Source organism: Perca fluviatilis, chromosome 4, assembly GCF_010015445.1.
Source record: "Perca fluviatilis chromosome 4, GENO_Pfluv_1.0, whole genome shotgun sequence".
NCBI lineage: Eukaryota > Metazoa > Chordata > Actinopteri > Perciformes > Percidae > Perca > Perca fluviatilis.
In genome coordinates, this window is record NC_053115.1 from 26,566,477 (window position 1) to 26,587,884 (window position 21,408).

A 21,408-nucleotide genomic window follows, 5' to 3' on the forward strand; every position below is an offset into this window, starting at 1 on the left:
TTTTGTCCTCAACTTTATGACAAGTTGTCTAATTATTAATCAGTTTATGGCTGCCATGTCAACAGCACAGACCTGCCCTCTGGCACTTCATGCAAATTCAGAACAGCTTACGTATATCTACCCTAGAGTCACCTTCACCCTTCATATGCTCTGCTTAATATTGTCGGAATCTCCCGTTAGTTAGCCCCCACCCTGCCTGTGCTTTACTGGAGCCTACTGAAATGAATTTGTGGTGTGTTGAAATGGAGCCTCTTATTATCTGGACCACTGGACCAAAGTCTTTAAAAACATTCTCTCATTCCATCTTTTACTTCTTTTACTTTGTTCTTCCCTTCCTCCTCAGAATATGTCCACACACTCAAAGTCAAACTAAGTGAACCGAAATTTGAAATGTCATCGTTGTCTCTGCAGAGTCGATCTGTATTAACACGCAGTATAGGTAGGTCATCACAGAGAGAAGGACAGACTCAGAACAGAAGTTTAACCAGCTGAAACTTAGCAGACTGACCGGGCTGCATCAGTTGCTCTCCTGATCCTGATGCACCAGAGCCAAAATAATATTTAAAACCAAAGATTCCTTTTGTTTAAGCATTTGTAGACAGGTATCTTTACGAACTGAAAAAACAGGTGTGAATGCAGCATTCACATCCCAGCATTTTATAAAATATCCATGACTAATATATTCAGTAATATTACCTAGTGTGTGCTGCTTTTGGGGACCCATTCAAGTGTCTCCATTATCCCCGGTTCCACCAAAGGCTCATCATTAAACACCTCACACATCCACACTACAGCATCCACAGTGTTCATAAACAGCAGCAGCAGCAGCCCACCTTCACCCCCCTTTTCTCTCTCTCTCCCTCCCTCTGCCCTGCTGCTCTGTCTGAGCCATTCAAGCAAAGCACCACAGGATTATCCCTCACTCATTGAGAAACACACGCACACACATACACACAGTGTTTTCCTGCACAGTGCTACTGGAAGATCTCAGATCACAGATTAGTGCTCCTCTTCTAAAGCAGACTAGCTGCAACAAAGTTTTTTTTTTTTTGGAAGAAAAACGCCAAAAAAAAGAGAGAAGAGGAGGCGAGGAGGAGAGGGGCTGACTGCTGGAGGAGGCCACGTGTCTCTTTTCTCCTAGCTGTAGCCTTAGCCGCTGTTAACGGAGGACTGGGGGTAAGCTTTTGTTGCTGTGGCGGGGGGACTGTGTTCTCCCTCGCTCCGGCCGGGTGTGTTTGACGGTCTTTGTCTTGGGCTCTGACTCTCTTAAAGTGTTGATGCTACCGGCTGGCTGCGCTGCGAGTTGTGGTGCTTTTTGGTGCCTATGTACTTGCGTTTTAGAGGGATGGGGATTCCCAATGATGCTCTTTTAGTCTCATTGCTTGTCTGTGAGGATGTGGATCTTTGACTGAGACTGCACAGTGTACTGACGAAAGAGGAGAAGAAGAGTGAAGAATGAATCAATTTGATGGTGACTAACACTTGGAGGGTGCTGCCAATGTTTGGGCTTGTGTGTGTGTGTGTGTGTGTGTGTGTGTGTGTGTGTGTGTGTGTGTGTGTGTGTGTGTGTGTGTGTGCGTGTGTGCGTGTGTGGTGTGTGTGTGTATGTGTATGTGTGTGTGTGTGTGTGTGTGTGTGTGTGTGTGTGTGGGTGTGTGGGTGGGTGGGTAGGTATTGTTTGTCTGGCTACAATAAATAACTCACTAGTGCACTTTAAATTACAAATACAGGCAGATTGATGTCATTATCTACGTATGTCTTAGTTTCATCTCTACTGGTTGGCTTTGACAAAACAAAAAAGTGGAAGAAGCTAGTCAGTGGCTGTTTTGAAATCTGCCTTTCTGCGAGCCGAGCAAAGGGCTCCCCTGAACAAAAGCCCCCTCTCGGCATGCAGCTAATGGATTAACTCAGCGTGATGAACACCCACTCATGCCATGCGCCATGCTGCATCCGGCCGAGGCGTTTGTTTTTCCCGAAGCCGTTGTGTTTGACCACCGTGGAATTTCCCCTCAATTAATTGGATTTTGGAGTTTCCTTCACTTCCCTCTGTCATTTTATCTCTGCCCTTCATTGTCAAAAGTGTTGCTCCATCCACTGGTCCATGGTTGACCCAAATCCCCATGCAGCTCCCACCCCTCCCCCTGGCCTCCTATCAAAACACATCACTGCCTTTTCTCTTTCTGTTGTTTCATATGTGTTTCTTCTGCATCAAATCCTGAGATTTTGTTTTTGTTAATTATAAGGCAATCATCTAATTGCCAATTTCTAATCAGCTGGTGGTCTCAGTTAGAGAAGGCCATAAGACATAAATATAGACTGCATAGACAGTGTTGACCTGGAACAGTCTCATGATGTTTTATAAATGTTTGTGACCAATCAAATTGTGATTCTTAAAGCAACACTAGGTAACTTTTCCCGCTTTGGTCCCCCTACAGGTTGGAAGCAGAATTGTCCATTACATTACATTATGCCAGTTTGCCAGATCTGGTAGTGGATCTGTAGTTCGAATGAACTGGACAATGTAATGTAATGGACAATTCCGCGTCCAACCTGTAAGGGGACCGACGCGGGAAAAGTTACATAGTGTTGCTTTAATGTTGACTTTAAGAAGAAATCAACTGTTTTTGCAACCACATTTTCTCTGTTTTTATTGTTTCATTACTGTGTCTTAAAGAAATAGTTTGGCATTCTCATGTCTGTGCGCTAAATGTGAGGCTACAGACAGCGGCTGGTTAGCTTAGCATAAAGACTGGAAACAGGGGATGGCGGCTCTGTTCAAAGGTAACAACATTTGACAACCAGCACATTTTAAGCTTGCTAATTAAAATGTTATATCTCATTTGTGTAATCCGTACAAAAAACAAAGTATATAAACGGGGCATTATATATTATATGAGGTTGCCAGGTAACCACTGCTCCTAGCCAAGAAATAGTCCTTTATAGTCTTTTGGCCAGAGCCTTGTCTAGCAGTTTCCCCATTTTTAAGTCTTTGTGCTAAGCTAAGCTATCTGGCTGCTGGCTGTAACTTAATATTTACCGTACAGACATGAGAGTGGTATCAACCTTCTCATGTAACCCTTGGCAAGAAAGCAAAATGTCCAACTATTCCTTTAACATACAACGTTTGTTATTCATTCTGAGGTTAGATGACTCATTCTCAGCATACGTTGGTTGAAAATGACCTATAACAAACGATGCATCATTACAACATCACAGAACAAACCTTTATCAAATGCCTTCACAGTATCTGTTTATTGGTATTTTGTATTCCAGCAGAGGCTCAGTGAAACCTGTCTGTAGCTATAGCTGGCATTTCACTGCGCTGATAACAGTAAAATAGCAGTTCATTTGCATTCTCTCTTTGCTTCTAACCTTGATCTGTTTCTGTTTGTTTGTAGCTTCCACCACACCTGCACACCTGCATATCCTACTTATTATTTCGTGTAATCTATCTTTTTTTTCTTCCTTGATTAATGCTTGTGCAAATATCTAAAGTAAACATGTCTGGGCTTTGTTGTCTTTGTCATAGCATATCATATCATAGCGGGGGTAGTGATTTTTCAACCAGTGTCATATTTGCATAATTTTGTCCATTCTGACTACGGATCATGCTAACCTTCACCACTTCGTGTGGTTTCTCCCATAGATCCCTGTGCATATTATAACTAATCCAACGGGTGACTTTATGTTGATTACTTTCGGTCCGACTAGTAGAGACTGAAAAGAGAGAAATTCATTTGGGAAGCTTTAGTAGGCTGGCGCTGCTTGTTCTAAATGTTGTTTTGCCGGACTCCGCATTTCCCCAAATCTACAATGGAGGCGCTAATTGCAACTAAGCATTGCTTCACTGATTTTTGTAATCAAGTTTTAAGTCTCACTCAAGTTGATGATAACATTTACACCAAAATGTGGTGGTACGAGCAATATGTAATTTGTTTGGAAATGGGCTTAAAGCCTAGTCCTTTACTGTAAGCCCATCTTGAATGACGGTGCCTAACAAATGATGTAAAACAACACAAATGACCCTTTTTTAACCTAAAATCAAATTACTAATTTTAGTTTTTTCTTCTATTGAATGGACCTAAAAAGTTACGGTCAGTCAAAAGTTTAGGGTCAGGAATTGGAGATGGCAAAATATATCAGCGGTTCTCTTCGACTAGGGTTTATGAAGCTGTAACAAAACTCAGCGGCTAATTACCTCTTCCTTGAAGCCCCTCATCATATCAGTGTGCTGTGTGATCCGTGCAGTCCCTTTTCAAATTGCAATGTGGGCTGTGAACTGAACCTGAGTCTGTCTGTGTCTTCACTCACTTAATATGCTGATTCACTGAGACATCATTAGACATAGATCACTGCCTACTTATACTGTTCTATTTGCTGGTTTGTTGTAATAATCAGTCCCTGTGCAGATAGAGAAACACATGGACAAATTTTAGACAATGGGCCTCAGACAAAAGCTTGTATCTCCCTAGTGGTCGTTTTGCATTTCTCTGTAGTTTTGTGTCGTGTTTGTGGCTTCTCTTTGTGATCGTTTTCGGCTTCTCTGTGGTCGTTTCCGTCTCTCCGTAGTCCGCTGGCATCTTTTTGTAGTTGTTGTGGTTGTTATGCGCGTCATTTTGCATCTCTGAAGTCAAGTTGCATTATCTCTCTAGTTGTTTTACGTCTCATTGTGGTCATTTTGCTTCTCTTCATGGTCATTTTGTGTCTGGTTGTGGTTGTTTTGCTTCTTATTTTGCATTTTTGTGTGTCTTTGTAGTCATTTGATTGACTTTCCAACAAGAACCCCTTTGGATCCCTGTGCCTGTGCCCGGTGGGCCCGTTCAGCATTCCATCCATGGATAGATGGATGGATTGATAGATGGATCATTTTGATTTTATCTCTTCTTCCACCCATGTTGTGCCCTAATTTCAGCATGAGTCATCATTAACAGTCAGGTCACAGCTATTCATTTCTGCAGCAGCATTAAGGTGTTCCAGGATTGCCTTGCGATTATGTTAGTTGTCTAGAATGATGGAAGATTACTCTGCCATTAGGCTGCGTTGTTCTGACAGAAACTGGGTAAGTAGATGATAAAAAGACTGATAATTGCCAGTCATTGCATATTGACGTAGTCATCTCAGAGGAGTGGATCGAGAAACAGGTGTGTTAGGGTGGTTTTGTACATACCTGAGCCTACCTGATAACAGTGTGTGTAAAGTAAAATGCTCGGGTGGTGAACTTTGATTTCCCCTGATGGTCATCATCGATCTCGTCACCTTTAGTTTTGGACTGTGTGTTTTACAGTATGTCTTTCAAAGTTGTGAAAGTTATTAGAGCTGAAGCAACTGTTTGATTGACAGAACAGCAATTCATTCAAACGAAAATACTTCATTCAGTACTACTTTCTCCATTTTATATAAATGTGTCGGTTATACAGTATAAAACAATTATTTGAAGACATTATCTTGGGCCCTCAAATATTATGAGGGGCATTTCTTTTAATCATCAATTTAAAAATGCAGCTAAAGCTAACAGTTTATGGATTAGTCCATTTGTCGTTTGAAAGAAAATTAGGAATCAATGAATCGTTTAAGTAATTGTTTTCTGATAAAAATGCCAGGCATCAATTCTGATAATGTTCTGCTTTGCTGTGTTTTTTATGATAAACTGAATATATTTGGGGTTTGGCCTGTCTGACAGGCAAAATAAGCAACTTGAAGCCGTCATCTTGGGCTTTAGGAAATTGTGAAAGGCATTTCTAAAGATTTTAAGATGATTAATCGAAAAACAATCGGCAGACTGTTAGCACTTCTCACAATCTCTGTGTGTCCCCTCCTCTGTGCTCGTCTTCTCTCACAGTGCATGAGGAGCGTGACTCTGCTGCAGACCGCCACAGCCTGAAGCCATCCTGCCAAATCTGGAGACCATGTCTGGAGCCTACGACGAGTCCGCCAGCCAGGAGGAGACCACAGACAGCTTCTGGGAGGTGAGACAGCAGTGAACAGTCTTTGGCAGATTAAACCTACACTCTAAGAAAGAAATCGGTAAAATGGCAGAAAAAGTACAGGCAGCTCATTAACCAGACTTAGTCCCGTATGTATCTACAGTAAAAACATAGAACATTTTCTGTTATTCAAAATTCTCTCATACCGTACAAAGCTGCTCAGTTAGTAAATTTCTGAAAAGAAATCAGTTCTTTAATTAATTTAAGGCTTTTCAATTACTTTTTTTTACGCTCGCTAATCCAAGTCCTGGTTAATAATTTACAATACCGGTGTTGTGAATAGCTCACTAAGTTAGTTAGCATTAGTGATATCCAACAAAAATTCACATGTGGAACACGTGACCAACCCAAACATTTTAAACTACTATACATCCAATAAAACGTGCACGTTGTTAATTTTCCTACACAGTTACTTACTGCTGAAATTTGAAATGTAAATAAACAGAAATACAACTGTGAATCACGTTTAATGGACATTTTCTGTTTAAATATACAGTCATACAACTGTTAAGACACAGATGTTTCTTAGAGAGTAACTGGGAACTGACACTGCTTAGTGATGAACTCTCACTGAACCTGCTTCATCTGAGAGCTGAAAGGAAAGATCCGAGGCCTAGTTTATCACACAGTTGATAGGCACAGATTCACACATAAACACTCAATTCTACAAACAATTTATCAATAGTGATCGCTTACTGAGCACCTGGTCTCTGAGTCAGCACAGATCTGTTGGTGACATTCACTTTGAATCACTCAGCATAATGACGGACGGTTACGTTTAAGTGCCATTATTTCTAATTGAGTTCACCAAGCCAGCTTAACCATCTGTTATGCAAGTGTTACAATAAGTACAACAATTAAAAAGCAAATGATTTATGACTATGGTTCAACCCGTACCGTGGTTGCTCTCTCAGTGTAACCATCAGGAACTTCTCACCAATAATTGCTAACCAATTTTTCGTCTATGGATGACACTGAGGTGACACTGACTGCTGCTACAGCTCTTATTAGAGATGACACTGTAAGCAGCATTTATCACCACCTGCTTTCGTGCTGTCATGCTGAAATTGCCAAATTAAACATTTTAGTTGAAGCTGAATCATTCTCTGTATCATAACACAATTGTCTTGCAAGTGCAAGCCTTTATTAATAAGCCTGTTAGTGTAACAGGTGGGGTTTTTAATTGTTAATTTCACATCAGCTGATTGCTAAAAGAATTCTGGTACTTACGGTCTTACATGGGACCAAATATTTTCTGACACGTTAATATATCTAAACAAACTATTTGCAAATACTATTTGAATTTTGGTGACAGGTTCATAGATGAATGAGAGTGGGGTTTCAAGTAACAATAAATGGTGCGATGCCTGCAAGCTAGTTCAGGCAGTCAACTCGAGCTGCACTTCTGTACACACACGTGACGCGCTTCACTCTCCGTATCATTTACCAAACACACCCCCTTAATTTGGTGGTCTATTTAAGGTGCACAATTTCCCCATCTCTGCCTTGTCAATGCTGCTGCCACCCTGCACCTGTATCGCTGCCCGCTGTTAGCCCCACCACCACCCCAGCATGCACCTGCAGGCTCCGGCCAGGGGGAAGCTACTTCATCATCACTCCCCAATTTTTCATGTAAACCCAATCTGCGGGGGAGTGATGAGGTCGATGAAGTCTGGCCGCCAAACACAATGTTCCGCTGTTATAATAAACATGTCAAACGTGAGTTATCTGACTGAACCTATAATAATTATTATGATGTAAAGTTTTCTTAATTAATCTATTAATTGTTTGGTCAGAAACGGGAAAATAACGTAAGACAAAGAAAAGCAGCAAATCAAGCAGGTGGGACTAATATTTTTTACATTTGCTTGTAAAATGACAAACTAGTGGTAGATTATTATTTTTCTGATTCAATAATTGATTTATTGTTTTAGCTCTAGATGACAGTTTGTTGTACTGGGTTTCTCGTCCATGATTACATCCACAACAACCATTCCTGTGGACGGACAGTCCTAAGCCATTTGAGCAACAAGTTCCCAGAAGTCCATTCATTATAAATGAGAGCTGGTTCATGGTGTTAAAACCAGGAAAGAAGTTTCACACATCTTAAGCTACGGTTACGGATAATATTGACTATCATGTTGCTGCACGCAGTATGTATGATGGATGGACTCAGCAAGTATTTGAGACAGAAAACGTTGGTCCATTTCCTCTCAGACTTGGCTGTGTTTTATCCTCATCATGCGACCCCGACCAGCAATCAGCTGGAGCAGCAACGCTGCCTGTTTCCAGCACAAAGTCACTACATCACAGCCACTCATTGCTTTAGCTGCTGCAGTGCTGCCTGCTGATCGCTGACTCGGCTGAAGCAGAGTGCTGGTGTGGAATACATCATTTATCCCCAGGCTGCTTTCATTTTGTCCACGTTTGAGATTTGTTGAGTGTCATTTTCAGGGTGAGGTATTAGGTAAACACCTATTACACATTCAGCAAAGATGCAGTCGCTTTCACAAAGTTGTAAAATATTTGCAGTAATGTGGGATTTTAGCCCCTTTCTCTCACTCTGTCTCTGGGCAAAGCTAACAGCTCATTGGGAGGTTGCTGCTCCCGTGTCCATGCAGAGTTGTAGATTATATGACATTAACGCACCCCCTGCTTTCATTGCATAGCTCCACTCACACCAGCAGTGTCTTCCCTGCTGTTCCCTCCTGCCTATTCAATGCACCACAGGCTGAGTTCCTTTTTAAAGGTGGCGCCTTACACAGTGATCCTCCATAACAGCAGTACAGTATACAGCAATTGTCTTAGAAACATAATACGAATCATGCCATCTTCAGCCATGACAGTCAATAATGAGAAACTGCCACTTTGTTGTTGTAATTAGCAGATCATTTATACCAACTACAGACAAGAGGACCATAGCACCCAATAATTTAATAACTTTCTAAAAAAGTAATACAATTTGCACTTAACATGATCTAAAATTTAATAAAACCCAATAATGTAATAACTTGACCGATAATGTAATAAGATGTCCTGCTGATACTGTAATAAAACATTTCCAATGAGAATCACTGTTGACTCAGATGAAAAAAACTATATTTTATGGAGATTAAATTGCCTGTTTTGCCGTTAGCTATCTTCTTTAAGTCATCTATAATATATCTTTTATTTGCCAAGTACATATTTTACACACACATAAACCCATCCTAACTTCTTAGGGCAATGACAAGAGTTACCTAGCATGAACAGCATATCTATATGTCCATGCTGGGAGGAAACTGGAACACCAGGAGGATACCCACACAAACACAGGGAGAACATGCAAACACATCTGCCCAGGGATCGAACTTAGTACTTAGCAGTGCCTACTGTTTTAGTGCGGTGAGGCAGCAGTGCTAACCACTGAGCTGCTTTTGTCATCTTTTGATGGTGTCTAATCTAAGATCCAATGGTGTAATAGACGATGCTTGCATAACGACCAATCAGCATGGGTATGGGCGGGTTCATTTCCCATTGATATAGGTTTTAGTTTAAAGCACCTTTGCCTGGTAACAACGTACCACCTGCCATCTGTTGTCAATTTCAAATTCGACATGAAGTCAAACATTTACATTTCCAAACATGAAAACAGTTTTAAATGTTTTCAGTAGGCTAACATGATAGTAACAGTGTTATACATTTGAATACTTTACATTTCTGAGAAAAAGAAGCACTGAAAGTAACTTGAGACATTGTTTTTATGTGAGGTTGGGAACTACAAACGTACAGTGAAGCGGATTGACGATGGTCACCGGCTCTGCAACGACCTGATGAACTGCATCCAGGAGCGTGCCAAAATCGAGAAAGCCTACGCACAGCAACTGACCGAGTGGTCTAAGAGGTGGAGACAGCTAGTAGACAAAGGTAACCATTTCTTTTACACTCATATTATGCAAATTCACATATTGTTTTTTCAATAATATCTGTGTGGTTCTTTTTTTTTAATCTAATGCGTCACTTGTTTTGTCCTCCACCAGGGCCTCAGTATGGCACAGTAGAGCGAGCTTGGATGGGGGTGATGACGGAGGCCGAGAAGGTGAGCGAACTTCACCAGGAAGTGAAAAACAACCTGATCAACGAGGACTTTGAGAAAGTGAAGAACTGGCAGAAAGACTTGTACCACAAACAGATGATGGGAGGATTCAAGGAAACCAAAGAGGCAGACGAGGGTTTCAAGAAGGCCCAGAAACCCTGGGCCAAAAAGCTAAAAGAGGTGAGGAAGTGTGGTTTCTATTATCTCATCCATCAATGTAAAAACCAAGTGGACCTGTCTTCAGACCGCCCAAAGACACTGAACTCACAATATCACATGAATTTGAAAACAGTCGTTCTGAGAACAAGTGCTTTTTTTTAGTGACATGAGCACAAATGACAGACCCTTTATGTCACTTTTGCTGTCAGCATTACTGAAAATTATTAATTTTTTCACAACTAAGAGAGTTTTTTCAACTACGTTCTGTAGTCACTTATCATGACTTTTATAAATAATTAACCATTAATTGTATTAGAATATTTTATCCTGTCAGCTTTACTTTACAGATTAAATTATTTTTTGATCAGCAGAAAAATAATCATCAACTACTGTACTTTGATTATTGGTCAATCATTAAAATCTTTTTTTTTACCAAAAATGCCAAATATTCCTTAGTTTTAGCTTCCAAATTGTGAGGATTTGTAGCTTTTCTGTGTCTAATGTGATAGTAAACTGAATATGTTTAGGTTTTGGACTATTGGTCGGGCAAAACGAGCAATTTAGTATCATCAACTTTGGCTTTAGGGAATTGTGATGATGAGCATTTTTCACAATTTTCTAACATTTTATAAGCAATAAAACAATGAATGAAAATAATCATTAGTTGCAGTTGTAGCCCTCCTTTATTTATGCCAATTTTATAACTAACAATGTCATGCTTGTGCATACAGTATTTCTCATATGTGTAGATTTACCCAACATACATACAGTGCAAAAAAGTTTAATTTGTTCATGTCACCTTATTCCTTTAGCTCGAGGCTGCCAAGAAGTCCTACCACATGGCCTGCAAAGAGGAGAAGCTGGCATCCATCAGAGAGGCCAACAGTAAGGGAGAGGCCTCTGTGACCGCTGACCAGCAGAAGAAACTCCAGGAGAAAGTGGACAAGTGCAAACAGGACTCACAGAAGGTGAGAGCAGCGACTGCTGCAGCTCATTATGCAAAAGTTGTTTTCCACTATCAAGCCAAAAGCAAATCAACTCACAGGCCATTTTAAGATGTAGAGCTGGTTTCTGTTACATAAAAGCATCATAGCTGTTTGTCAGTGTGGCATTATTAATGTGTGACTGAATACCACACCTCCCCCTCTACATGGATGTTTCTCCCTCACTAGTCCAACATTTGCTGAAGTGGACTCTGGTCTCCTTTGACTGCCTTGACATTCACACTCCTATAAGTCTTTCTGGTGCTTGAATATTTACTGTCCTTTTCAAGGTTAATAGGATTCCCATTTGACCACAGATCTGGAAAATGCAGAAAATACATGTTATGTTATGTTCTTTACAGATTAAATAAATGTCAGACTGACATTTGATGTGCATTCTTTTTTAGAAAAGAATTAGTTTCTAGAAATGTCTCATGATATATTGTCTGTTGAAGTGTATTATTCAACTTTTGTTTTTGTAAGAAACACAAGATAATAGCAATACTCAATACTATTGAATGGCAATACTTCTAGAATTGTAATCAATGAAAATCCCAAATCACATTGAATCGTGCACCCATGTATCGTGAAAGAATCAAATCGGCATATCGTCCCAGCCCTATTTCGTAACATACGTTTTTCAGGCTGTTAAGTGTTTGTTTCCTGTGTGTGTGTTACCACCTAGGCCAAGGAGAAGTATGAGAAGGCTCTGGATGAGCTGAGTAAGTGCACTCCACATTACATGGAAAACATGGAGCAGGTGTTCGATCAGTGCCAGCAGTTTGAAGAGAAGAGGCTGAGCTTCCTCAGGGAGGTGCTGTTGGACGTCAAACGCCACCTCAACCTCACAGAAGACCAAAGGTTTGAGACGTTTATAAAAGAGTTAATATGACCAGACACAATTATCAGAGTATCCTTTACCCGTATGCTACATCCTTGTTGTCTTTTCACAGCTATGCTACAGTGTACAGAGAACTTGAACGTTCCATCACATCGTCCAGCCCGCAGGAAGATCTGAAGTGGTTCAGCAACACCCACGGCCCCGGCATGCATATGAACTGGCCACAGTTTGAGGTACAGAAACAAGCAACAAGTTTAAGGCTTTAAATAATCACTGGAGATCTGCAGCATTCTGCAATATATACTGTTAACGAAATAGCTTGACATTTTGGGAAATACACCTTTTTGCATTCTTGCTGAGAGTTAGATGAAAAGATTGATACAACCCTCATGTTTATACGCTAATTGTGAAGCTACAGCCACTGGGCCACTGACCAAGCTGCAAGCATTTACATTTCGATCTATCCTATTTTAACAGTGGCAGTGAAAGATTACAGAGGAATAATAATGAATCATTTCTGTTGATAATACTAAAAGGAGAGCCGATGGTTTTGCAAAGTGGTAGTGTAAAACGTTGGTTATAGAATATTGAGGCAGTGTCCAGCATTGATGAGCATCATCGTACAAAATAAGTATTACTTAAATTTGACAGTGGAATTGAACAGTAGTTCCTGCGCTGTACAAACAAATCCAAAGCTAAAGATGTTTTGTCTCGTGTTTTGCAGGAATATAACCCAGACCTTACCCATAACATCTCGAAGAAAGAAAAGTCAAAGAAAGGCAGCGATGGAGTCATGTTGACTAACGTCACAACAGCAGTGGACCACGCTCAAGCTGGAGACCGGGGAAGGTAAGATTAAACACCAGTGTATTTTATATTCTTAATGTTAATTAACAGATGTGCGACCATCTCAATGTATGTTGTAACATTCTTGATCCTGCAGTGTAAATTATCAGTTTATTTTTGCATACTATATCTGGTATAATCAGTGTCTTCCTTCACTGTATGATGTCTGATCCATATTTCATATTTGTCTCTCTCTTGTCGTATACCTGTGCTTTGGCCCCCTCCATTGGTTTGATCTGGTGCCCGTCCCACTATAACGGTCCTTCCAGTTTGAACTAATGTTGTATTCATTGTTTTTGTTTTGCCATTTTTTTGTTTTTCTGAGGTTTATTTTTATCCTCCTTGTTTTGTCATATGTCTCTGTCTTACTTTATATAATCATTTTTGGCTGTTTGTGTGTCCCTGTACTTCACTTGTTCTGTTATTACTATCTTACGCAATAAAAAACAAAAATAATAATATTGAAAATATTTGTACGTATTCATATCATTATTACCTTCGCCAAGGAGGTTATGTTTTCGGTTTGGTTTGTCCGTTTATTTGTTGGTCTGTCAGCAGGATTATGGAAATACTACTGGCCTGATTTTCATGGAACCTGGTAGAAGGGTGTAGCATGGGCCAAGAAATAATACATAACATTTTGGAGTGGATCCGAATCACAGGGAGGATACACAAACTATTTTTTCACTTTCATTAACATTGCAAGAGAGGGTGTTTGTGCTGCATTCACGTGGTGTCGGAATAATCGGAAAAATTTGTTCCCAACTGGGACAATTCACATCGCATTAACATTGTGAGATGCCTTGGCCAAGGTCTGCGCTAGAAGTGCCCTTCTAGTTTTGTATGCAATTTAGTTAGTTAAGTGTTATAAGTAACTATTGTCAGCTTTCAATCACTAAACTACTCAAATACATCTGAAGTATTGTAGTCGTATTTATACATTTATAAAAGTAACATTTATAAATATAAATGTTCAGTGTCAGCAGCTACGAGAAGAATCAGGTGTACACGGCCTCCACAGAGTGGTCGGACGATGACCAGACAGCCCCAGACTCGGGCAACGACACCAACGGAGGGCCGAACCCCTTCGACGACGATGTGGGCAAAGGTGTGAGAGTGAGAGCGCTGTACGACTACGAAGGCCAGGAGCAGGACGAGCTCAGCTTCAGAGCAGGTGAGTGCGACACCTGGGGACAAAACTGTGAATCCCTGCCAGCACAGTTACGACTCCAAATAGCAACCATTTCACTAATGAATGCAAGTAAGTCAAGGACAGTTCCTGCTGCTGCACTGTCCACATGGTACAACATGTCAAAGGAATACTCCACTGAAAAATCGGTAATCAAGCTTGATACCACAAACGTTTGTATTACACAAGCTCACCAAAGCAAATTCATTCCCGTCAACTATGCTGCTTTATGGCAATTGTTTTGTTACTGTTAGAAAGAGCCAGGCTAGCTGTTTCCCCCTGCTTCCAGTCTTTATGCTAAGCTAAGCTACCAGTTGCTGGCTGTGGCCTCACATTTAACAGACAGATTTGAGAATGGTGTCGGTCTGTTCGTTTAACCAAATAGTGATTGATCTATTTGGTATTTTCCAAAATGTCAAACTATTCCTTCATTACACTAGACTGACCAAAAACAGACATTCACGTCGGGTTAATTGCTCTACAAAACCCCACGCAAGCACAGGGAGAACATGCGAACTCCATACAGAAAGGCCCCAATAGTGAATCATTCTATCTTTATTGCCCAGCAAGCCTACAAATAGATGAGTGGATTATGCTGAAGAAGTGGTTTGGATATATCTTGGTACTTTGTTTTTGACATGCAACTAGCCATTTATTGTCCACCGTAAACAGCTACTGTCTTTTACACTACCTTGGCCTACATGTGTTTTTTGGCGCAGTATTCCTTTCATGTTCTTGTTGACAGCAATCAGATCTAGGGCTGGGCAATATATTGATATTATATCAATATCGTGATATGAGACTAGATATCGTCTTAGATTTTGGATATCGTAATATCGTGAAATTACATAAGTGTTGTCTTTTCCTGGTTTTAAAGGCTGCATTACAGTAAATTATATCCACATTACTGATGATTATCTAAAATCTAAGATGAAGATATTTTGTTAGAGCACCAATTGTCAACCCTAGAATATCGCCGCAATATCGATATCGAGGTATTTGGTTTAGAATATCGTGATATCTGATTTTCTCCCTATCGCCCAGCCCTAATCAGATCCATGTTACCCTCGACTCTGCATGACATTTATAAGAATAGTTTGACATAATCTCTTCCTGCTGTACATTTCTGTCTCCTTTCATTGGTAAAGGTGACGAGCTGATGAAGCTGGAGGACGAGGACGAACAGGGCTGGTGTAAAGGTCGCCTAGACAGCGGGCAGCTGGGTCTTTACCCGGCCAATTATGTGGAGCCGATGTAGCTGTTCCAGCTGAGGACGCTTGCCTCGTCGGAGGGCAAACCCAGACTGAACCGTCCAGTCATAACTGCACATTGCCAGAGACTTGAAAGCAAAGCTTCCTCTTCCCGTCGGGCACAGTGAGCTGTCTTCATCTCAGCACTCATCACAGAGAAGACTTTATTGTTCAGGATCACATCTTCATCCAAACACTGCAACACAAACACTGCAAACACTGAAGCAAATTATTTTAGTCTCTTATGTGTGGAGCTGTGTGTGATTCCAGATGTGACACTAATATGCCATATAGTATGTTCTCTCATCATAATATTGATATGGTATTGTCAGTTGTGCCTGGATAGGGAGAATACGCTATGCATTGTGCATTTCATGTACATATATAATTTTTTTTTTTTTTTACAGTCTGGATGCTTTTACAGTTTTTTTCCTCATTGACTACAGTGTTTTTTTTTCTCTGTGAAATATTTACATGTTAGCATTAAAGGAATAGTTTGCCATTTTAGGGGAAATGCACTTATTTGCTTTCTTTCTCCTGAGAGTTAGATCGATACCCCTCTCATGTCTGTACAGTAAATATGAAGCTACAGCCAGGACCAGGTTAGCTTAGCTTAGCATAGCATAAAGACTGGAAACGGGGGGAAACAGCTAGCCTGGCTCTGTCTGAAGGTAACAAAATCCACCCACCAGCGCTTCTAAAGCTCACTAACTAACACGTTATATCTGCTTTGTTGAAACTGGAGAGTGCGAGGCTCACAGTGTCAGACTTTGAAAAATGGACCACTTAGTGGCATCACATGTTAATATCTTATCATATTATCATATCGAATGGACTATATGCTGCAGTTTTGGGAGTCATTGTCTCTGGCCAAGAAAGAGTTACAGCACACAACACCCCATAAAACCACAACTTGTAATGTTTTTGCACCAGTTACACAAACAAGATTTAAACAAACAAGATACAATATGTTATTCGGTGAGCTTCAGAGACAGAGGGTGGCTAGCTTCTTTCTCCTCCTTTGTGTCTTTATGCTAAGCTAAGTAGCTGCTGGCTCTGGCTTCATATGTAGTGCACAAACACCGAAGAGTGGTATCAATCTTCTCTGCAAAAAAAATAAAAAGTCAAACTTTTCCTTTAAAGTATTTTGTTGTTTTCCTGCTGCTCTCCGTAGCATGTCACTGAATTACCATTTTGAACCGAGATAAAAGACAGCTCACCATCAGTAAAATAAAACACACACATTCACTTAGCAGAGCGTCTCAGTGCAAAAATTGTTTACATTGACCTCTGCAGTCCAACCCATCACTAAGAAGGTGCCTGTTATAACTATTCATTTCATTCAGTGTCTCCTCCTTGTGTCTTTACGTGCAGACTGTGTTAATAATGCGGGCACCATGAACAAAACCTGCCTGGAAAATAAGCTTCATTTCACCACAAATGTTTAAATTGTTTATTTATTTCTGCAGTTAATGAGACTTGTTTTCTATTTGTGAATGTCAGTGACTTGGCATTATCAACTTCCAGCTTTTATCAGCTGGTGATTATGTGCATGCTGATGCTCCCACACACTGTTTACCGCTCTGATCCGAACTGATCCAGTGCATGGCCTCAATTTGTTTCCACCGCATTATTAACAGTTTCTTGAATAAATTAAAACTCTGATCGGGATAATGATGATGCTATTGATTTGCAACTTAGTCCTTATTGGTTTCACTGTGTACCAAACCACAGGCTGTGATAAATATACGCATCTTTTAAGTTAAATGGTTTTGTTTGAATCAGAAAATCAAACTTTGTACAAACAAAACAATTAGGAGTGCATGTGGCAGTACAGCACATTGGTGGGTTGCTCCTGGTAACCAGAGGTGTTGGTGAAAACTACACCCTTGTCGATGAGGACGGTGGGTGTTCTCTTACTGACGCAGACAGAGAAGAGCAGTGCAACAAGCGCTGCACAAAATAGCAGAAAGAGGATCCGTCTCTGAAATATTGATGAGACATTTGCCTTTTCTGCTGCAAGAGAGTTCATTTTTAAAAGATCCAGGAGGGAAATGTCTCTTGTGCCGTGTTTGTGCTTCTGTATGCTTGTAAAACAATGTTGCCCCTTGTAAGCACTGGATTAGGAGGGGTGAAATAAATATTGCCTTGCCAGAATCTACCACCCTGCCACATCCAAGGTCTCTCAACCATCGTGTTTAACAAAGTGAAAGAGAGCTCGCTTCCACAGAATCTGACTCCTGCTTCTCCAGCTCAGTTTTCGCTGACACAACACACAGGCCCTCTGTCTTGACTCATCATATGAATTTGAAGATTTCAGCATTTGAACTGTATTTTAAACAGAATTGGACTGTTAACAAGTGTACTGTTAAGGTGTGTAAAAGCTATAAATGTGGCATCCACTGTGAAACTCCTGTGATACACTGAAGGATGGTAAATCTTTTCTTTTTTTTTTTATACTCAAATGCGTCTTTCTCTTCTGTCTGAAAACATTGATCTGCAATGTTGAGGACAACTCTTTATAGAGGGCTTTTTTTTAGCATAGTGCTGTCATTTCCAAACTGTAGTGCCTGTAATAAAAGACGTCATCAGAAAACTCAAAGGCACATATGAGACTCTGTGAGATAAAAACGTGAAGTAGAATTTGACCATGTGATACTGTAAAAAAAATAATGATGGAGATTCAAAACACAAAATATAACTCATATAGCTTGGGCACAGCTCTAACAGAATATAAGCAAATGATGCTACAGGCTTCGAACTTAGTTTTCTGGTTGTGGGAATTGAGTTAGTGTTAATTTTCTCAGTAGGCAGGTCTGACAGTAGGAATCACATGCTTAAATATCTACAGTGAGTGGTGCCCCCTGTAAAATCTTAATTTAAAGTATTTAATCTCCTGGGTTTAACTTTAAACTTAATATCCAAGTCTGCCACTAGAGGTCAGGAGTAACCACATTCAGCTCTTTGTCACATCAATCATCAGGTTGTCAGATTCCTACACACAACAATCCTTCTGTAGCATCCAGTTAAACCAACACACCTACTGACAGTTAATGGACATCATACATGAGCCAATAAAATTCCCACAGTGCCACAGGATGTTTCCCAACATAGACAGGTTGATTGATTTTTATTTTTCCAAACTTTATTGATATGTAACTGAATGGACATGAATCAACTGATGCAGATTGCCGTAGGAACATTGACCCTGGGAAAACAAACAAACATTTTAACTGTTACTATTTGTTCATCTGAGGGCATTTAGTGGTTGGTATGAGTTTTGGCTTCTTCCCATGTGGCAACTGAACTATCCAAACATACACTGACATCTTTGCAGCAGTTGTAGCTATACTACAACAAAGTCTCAAAGAGAGAATCAAAGTGCAACAGTCTCTTAGACGTCATTTTTGAAGAAGCAGAATTGACAGTTTTTTTCAGCTACAGTCAAAAGGTAATTAATGCGACACCTGTACAATGTGATGCTATGGAATGCAGAAAAGGAGCTTTGGCAAATTGGGAATTCAAGCAGATGAAGAAACAAGAATAAGAATAATAAAATCCATGGTAAATTGGACAAAGGAAAGTGAAAAACATTTTTAAAGGGTTTCTGAATTAACTTTTCTCTTTTGATTATATTGATATCTGCCACTCCCTACAGCGAGAGTTAACAAGGGTGTGTGTTGGCTTGGACTCGTGTGTGTAGGGTGGATGTTAAATTAAAATGTTTTTTGCTGTTAGCAGTGATGAAAGTGTGGGGGAGGCCTATTAATAAATTCAACCCGTAACTGTATTCTACAGGTCTGTAATTCAGTTTATCATTGTATTATCACATCACCATAGTGCTAATAACTAACATAATCACATATATACAGTATCACAGTCAACAAAAGACTCACATCATAATTCCTCTTGAGCCTTTCAATCCATGTTAACCCCTTGTGAGATTTAAAAACCTGGACATATGCAAGTTTACCTTGCACAACACACTCTGCTCATTATCGCTCAAGGCCAGCTTTTCTTGGCATATACTGTATCAACCATCTGGCTCACTTCAAAGAAGAAGCAATTATGACAAATTTAAAAACCTGTTGAAGTGGTAAGAATAAAAGATCTGGATCAGAAAAAAGCACACCATTAAAAAAAGTAATTGCATATCGATTGTTGAGTCTTCAAATAACTGCTGTCCAAAGCCTTTATTATTTAGAGACACCACACAGATGCATATTCAGTTCAGAAATATGATTTATTGAGTCCTATCCTCAGGCAGACATTTAGGCAATATCCGAATGAACACCTTCATTATTATTGTAAGAAGTGAGTGTGAAATAAGCTGCCCTAAAGCTTCAAAGTTAAAGAAATAAATGAAACATGAAATAAATACTCATATGAAATTGTGAAATAATCAAATAAAAACGAAATGTTATTTCATTCTGCTTCTTTTCAAAATAAAAGTTGATTGCAGGTATTTTTATTTGATTCCAGCAGTTCATTTGCCAACATTTCTTTAGTAAAGAATGACCTGAAATAAACTGTGTAGTTTTTAAAAAAGACAAATTCAAAAAAAGTCACAATGGCTGAACCGACTTTTGAAATAACAACAAGAGTTTGCAGCCATACTAACAGCAGCTCTCAAAATGTTCACACGTTGATGTTTAACATGCTACCATGCTTATTTCTGCTAATAGCACAAAACACTAGGGCTGGACCTGAATATTTAACTACATCACTATTCATTTGCTGAGTAGGTATTTTCGTTTTTTTCAATTTTGGGATTTTAGATTTTTTTTTCATTACTGATATATATATATATATATATAAATAATAACAGAATCCCTAAAAATTAAGCCTTTAATTAAACCAAAAGACATGTTACAGCACATGTTTCCATTTCAGCTCAATGTGAGAGTCTTTACTGCAGTAGGTCCTGTAATAGGTTTTTTTTCTGAGTGCCAGTGTCTTTTTTAAATTGTTTCCAATAAGAAGAGCGTGTTTACCACCTAGAGAAAAAGCGCTGCACCCAGTGTCTTTTTTCAGCAAACTCCTTCTTTGTGCAGCCGCTCCGATCATTTCTAGTGAAAATCTCTGAACTTTTCAGAAGGCCGCTGGTGCTGTCAAAGACAAAAAAGTCCAGTTGTGGGAGCAGACCGGCCGAAAGCTGACTGCTGCTGGTGAGTGTTTTTGAGTGAGTTTTTTTACCCCCTGTGACCTCGGAAAAACCGACTTCCGAGTATAAATGCAACCATAGACAGTATATAAGAAGAATGCAACGCACTATAGAGCTCAACAGTCCCGCCCACAGCGGGTTCCGGAAGTAAAAATACAATCTAATTTCTCCATTGACAATTGGAGTATAAGCCATAAAATCGTAACCATCGATGGTAGACTTAAAACCAGCTACAACATGACTAAACAATTGATTATGCTCATATAGACGGCAAAAGTTCATGGGGCACCACCCTTGTTTTGAGATAAATGTCTTTTATTCGTGATGTCTTGGATAAGTACTCCATTACCCACCATCCTGAACAATCCCAGTATCCCACAGTGATGCCTCTGATTGGTGGAACTCAAGCTGGTGAGGAGGGGCCAAGGGGGTAAGCTTTCGCTTCAGAACTCGAACCTCCTATGGCGCCATTTTGATGCTATAAAGCGATCACCTCCCGTTAGCATTCCTCTGACTAGCATTCATTTTGACGTCACTTGACAGTGAATAACTTTACATCTGAAGCGTTTAAAGACTCTATTTGTCCATTGTTTATTTCTAAAGAAACACAACAATGTATAAAAGGCTCCATTACCTTGTACCTCACGTTATGGCTCTGTAGCAGACGTTTTTGTAAAAATAGGCTAACGGTTGTGTCACATAGTAGAGGAATTAGCATATAGTACGGCAGAAGCTTGCAGGCAGTTTCGACTGACATGAGCTGTTTAGGTTTAATTATTAATGTTAACTAGCATTTTAGTTTTAATAATAATAATTTAATAATAATTAGCCTGTGCCCATGTTATCTCCTTACATATACCTACGCTCTCTGTCTCTGCAAGATTGGGAATGATTGAGATTTCTCTTGGCACAGCTAC

At 39.9% G+C, this 21,408-nt stretch overlaps 1 protein-coding gene across 4 annotated transcripts in view; it reads left to right on the forward strand.

Moving 5' to 3' along the window:
• Window positions 1–19,117, forward strand: part of pacsin1b (protein kinase C and casein kinase substrate in neurons 1b) — a 34,777-nt gene extending 15,660 nt beyond the window's left edge. For 2 of the 4 annotated variants that reach the window (XM_039797967.1, XM_039797968.1), the window contains exons 2-10: window positions 5,840–5,966; window positions 9,734–9,890; window positions 10,004–10,239; window positions 11,031–11,186; window positions 11,887–12,062; window positions 12,155–12,275; window positions 12,767–12,891; window positions 13,866–14,062; window positions 15,226–15,335. In XM_039797967.1, coding sequence (XP_039653901.1) covers window positions 5,907–5,966; window positions 9,734–9,890; window positions 10,004–10,239; window positions 11,031–11,186; window positions 11,887–12,062; window positions 12,155–12,275; window positions 12,767–12,891; window positions 13,866–14,062; window positions 15,226–15,335 — 1,338 coding nt within the window. In that variant the 5' untranslated portion in view covers window positions 5,840–5,906. Of the gene's footprint in view, window positions 1–1,081; window positions 1,177–5,839; window positions 5,967–9,733; window positions 9,891–10,003; window positions 10,240–11,030; window positions 11,187–11,886; window positions 12,063–12,154; window positions 12,276–12,766; window positions 12,892–13,865; window positions 14,063–15,225 lie in introns of those variants that run through there. The other 2 variants (XM_039797966.1, XM_039797964.1) reach the window with 2 other exon arrangements.
• Window positions 19,118–21,408: the final 2,291 nt, after the last annotated feature.